Source organism: Gavialis gangeticus, unplaced genomic scaffold (genome assembly GCF_001723915.1).
Source record: "Gavialis gangeticus isolate Ggan-Ray unplaced genomic scaffold, GavGan_comp1, whole genome shotgun sequence".
Lineage (NCBI taxonomy): Eukaryota > Metazoa > Chordata > Crocodylia > Gavialidae > Gavialis > Gavialis gangeticus.
Window position 1 is genome coordinate 7047830 of NW_017729027.1, and position 4177 is coordinate 7052006.

General features: G+C 37.5%; 1 protein-coding gene across 6 annotated transcripts in view; it reads right to left on the reverse strand.

Moving 5' to 3' along the window:
- Positions 1-4177, reverse strand: part of DOPEY1 (dopey family member 1) — a 165817-nt gene that overhangs the window by 81625 nt on the left and 80015 nt on the right. For all 6 annotated transcript variants that reach the window (XM_019520432.1, XM_019520429.1, XM_019520430.1 and 3 more), the window contains 2 exons: positions 2635-2735; positions 433-692 (listed from right to left, as the gene is read on the reverse strand). In XM_019520432.1, the coding sequence (XP_019375977.1) occupies positions 433-692; positions 2635-2735 (361 nt within the window). The remainder of the gene's footprint in view (positions 1-432; positions 693-2634; positions 2736-4177) is intronic.

Below are 4177 nucleotides of genomic sequence, written 5' to 3' on the forward strand. Positions count from 1 at the left end.
GTTTTTGGTTCAGACAGTCTGCCAAAATGATAGAGCCTACCACTTGGGATGTCCCAAAACTAGTTTAATTACTCTGATTAAGCCCAGGGAAGCCCTTAATCCATGCCTAAATGCCTGGATTAAGGGCTTTCCAGGGCTTAATCAGGGTAATTAAACCAGTTTCAAGCCATGTGGCAATCTGCAGGGAGGAGTGGGACTGCTGGGGCCCCTCAGCCAATCAGAGATGTGGGGGGAGGGCCCTGCTGCATTCAGCGCATGAGAACAGTGGCCAGCCCCAAGATCTGCCCATGTAATTGCTGGCTGCCTCCTTGTATTCAGTAGACCCCTATTCACAGTTTAATCAATAAAAAACATGTTACAATATTTCATAAATTAATACATTTATTAATTACCTTATATCATGGGTGGGGAGGTAGGTTGTACTATACTTACCATCACCGCAGTTAAATTTTTTCATAAAGTGCTTTTCGTTTTCTTCTTCAGGGTAACATGGAGACTTATTCCAATAGCGTTCAGCCTGCACTCTTTGCACAGACACTCTCTGAGTTTTTGGATGAAGCAGCAGCAAAAGCAAAGGTTCAAGAACCCTCGCAATATCATGTCTTTGGAGCACTTGGTTTAACCAGGCTTGTCCCACTGACCAGGTAGAACCATCTAAGCTGTTAAGGCTGTCCAGCATGATAAACAAAGACCTGGAAACAAACTGGAATAAATCTGTGTTGCTACACCATAATGTAGCCTATTTATTTAATGTAAACTATTATAAATATCAACATTTTCCCAATGACTAGAACAGTGATTCTTAACCAGTGTCCTGTGGTACCCTGGAGTGCTGTGACATCCTTTTAAGGGTACTGGAGGGTGTCATGTACCATTTGAATTTTTAACGTGCAAACACCTTCACATGATTCACAAGATAAACCCAGAGATTTCAAATAGGAATCCATTAGTGCAAAGCATATTATGAACTATTGTGGGCTTTCTGAGTAAGTTGTAACAAAAGAAAAATACTCTATTGTTTTTACTTAGTCAAGAAAGCTAAGATCTGGCATTTTCCAAGGGGTTTCAGAACCACTGGTCTAGAAACTTCCTATGTTTTTACTACTTCCATGTGCAAATGTTTTACATTTCACACCCAAAATAATTCAGCAGAGAAGGCCTAGTTCTCATATCTCATCCTTGCATATAAACATAAAGAATGCCAAGATGCTCTAATAATTAAACCTGCCTCAAATTTTCAAAAAATTGTATTGCTCTGCTTAATACAAGAATGCATTTACCAGTTTTTAATGAATTGTTTATTAAGGAACAGTCTTACTTTAGCTTTATTCAAATGATCATTGTAAGAAATATACCCCACGGTTGGCTTTATGTACAGACAATTTATTCAGAAATCAAGTAGAACTTGCACTGAGAGATCCTCCATTTAAAAATGAGTTATATAACCTAAGAAAATAAAGGGGGCTAGAAAAATTAAAAAAGCAAAGTGATCATAATAGCAAAATGGTTACTTACTATGTCTGCATGGTATCTAACACCCTGAAACTGTGATGGCAATATAAATGATCAAACAGTTTTAAAATCTATTTACAAATTTATGAAAATAAATATTTTTTATTAGCTGAGAGCATTACCCTCAAGGATTTGGAAAGGAAATATGGTTTACTTAGCATTACTGTGCTTCCTACTTTTTATCATTTCCTTCTTTTTATATTTTAGTCTTGCGACTCCTTTACAGAAAGGAAAAATTAATAACTGTAACATCTTTTAAATAATATACCCACTGGCCTTTAATCATTAAAAAAATATTTTAATACCTTTATGTGATACATTTCATAAGCCCTTCTGCTCTGTATAGCAAATTTACCATCTCTACTTCATCAGAGAACAAAAGCAATAGTTCAAAAAGAAACTGAAAAATAATCAATACTTTACTGTACTCTCTCACAGCTGTAATAAAGGGTACCAAATCCAGATTGATTTTCTCCTGACAACTTCACACAAAGATTTTATTTGTGTGTGTGCATAGTTCTAGCTAAGGAGAATGAGAATAGATTGCTTCCGGTCATTTGGTGCAGAAATTTGGGAACACAGTCTCCTCTTCTCTGTTAGTAAGAAATGTCTCATCAAAAATATGGGAGCCCAAATATAGATGAGGCAAATTTATTTTTAAATTCAAACAACAACTTGAGCATTTTATATTCTTTCAGTCCTTCCGTCATTCCATATTCTGTTTTTGAATAAAACACTGTATTTCTATTCTGTTCTGGGTGGATCCTCTTTCCATCTTTCACCTTTATTAACTCATAGCAAGGATGAGAACAAATAGGAGCAATGTTTTTTTAAGATAAAGTGCTCACATATTAAGTTAAAATTGCTGGGCTGAACATGGTCCCAGATGACTGTTTCTGCCCTACTCTTCACAATACCACCAGTTAAGTCTGTAGCCTATACATTAAATACTAACTTCATTGACTGTTACTTTTAACTTCAATTACACTAGTATTTTATAACAGTGCTTAATAAAATACATTAATTCATGTGTTTTTTTTAAAACTGAACGATCAACTTATTTTGCACAGTTAAATGTAATGGAAATGGAGATTATCACCAACTATAGACATGATCACCAACCTGTCAAAAGAACGTCCAAAGGAAGACGACTTGTTAATATGAAGGTCTCTGGTCAGATGCCAAAGAACTGCAAACTTGGCATGAGCTTCCATTCTTACTTTCTGTGGAACAAAACATAGGTTAAATTTAAGTAGATATCATTGCCTCTGAATGGAAGTGAAAAGCAATATAGACAATAACTTATTTTTAATATGTTGATATTACCTTTAACATCAACTGCTAATTAAAATTTACTATGAGGTTAAAACTATTTATTGAATTCTTAAAGACACTAACAGATTTTTGTTTCCTTGCTAGAACCCTAAAGTGATCTGTAATCTTAAAACATAATATTTTTATATTAAGCTTAGCTTCTTCTTTCCCCAAGTTCAGCGTAAACAAAAATTCAAGCAATAAGAAAATATTTTAAAGAGAAAAACTTTTATTTCTATTACTCACCAAGCTTTGTTTTCATTGTATTAAGACTGAGGGTGAGATACAGGCATAGGTTGGGTCTGGTATAATATTCTTTAGTGCAAAAGAAGAAAGAAAAAGAAAGCAAGACTAGACTGAGACCCGGCTACATAGAAAAGAAAGAAGAGGCACAAAATGAGGTAAGCAGGAAGATAGTTCTATGGTTAATATATCATACTGAGACTCAGGAAATATGGGCTCTATTTCAGTTCAGCTCTAGCACAAATTTCCTGTAGACCTTTAGTTAAGTCATTACTTTTCTGTTACTTTCTCCCTCTGTCTGTAAAACAGGGACACTCTCTTCCTCAGCAAGAGTTGTGAGGATAAATTAAATAGTAGTGCCAACATGCCTAGATATTGCCAAGAAGTGATCAGAAAGTAATTAGGTAAAAAGACAGACAGAAAGTTGTGAACATGTGAGAGTGTGAATATCTCTCTATGTTAAGGAAAGCTACACGTCCCTGCAAGCTCACGTTGGCAACCATGGTGGATGACCAGAGACCCTGGGGAACATCCGTGGGGAACATGGCACAGGGGACACAACGGTTGGAGTCTACTACAGACCTCCCACCCAAAGTCAAGAGCTTCAACAGGAGTTCATCCAGGAACTGGCTGAGGCAGCATGCTCCAGGACCATAGTTGTCATGGTTGACTTCAATTACCCAGACATCTCATGGGAGGATCACTTAGAAAAATCCAAGCGGTCACAAAGCTTCCTAATATGTGTGGATGACCTCTACCTGACTCAAGAAGTCTAAGGGCCAACAAGAGATAAAGTGCTGCTCGACCTGGTACTGGCTACAGGGGATGAACTAAATGGCGACCTAGCGTTCAATGGGAAGCTGGGTGACAGCGACCACGACCTGATCGCCTTCACCATCCACCGTAAAGCTGGCAAGTCAGTCAGCAACACGGAAGTCCTTGACTTCAGAAAAGCTGACTTTGACAAGCTCAGGAGGCTTGTCAATGAGGCCCTAAGGGACCACAACCCCAGGGAGAGGGGAATCCAGGAAAAGTGGTTGCTCCTGAAGGGAGTGATCCTCAATGCACAAGCTTATTCTATTCCATCTCAGAGGAAAGTCAGCAAGAG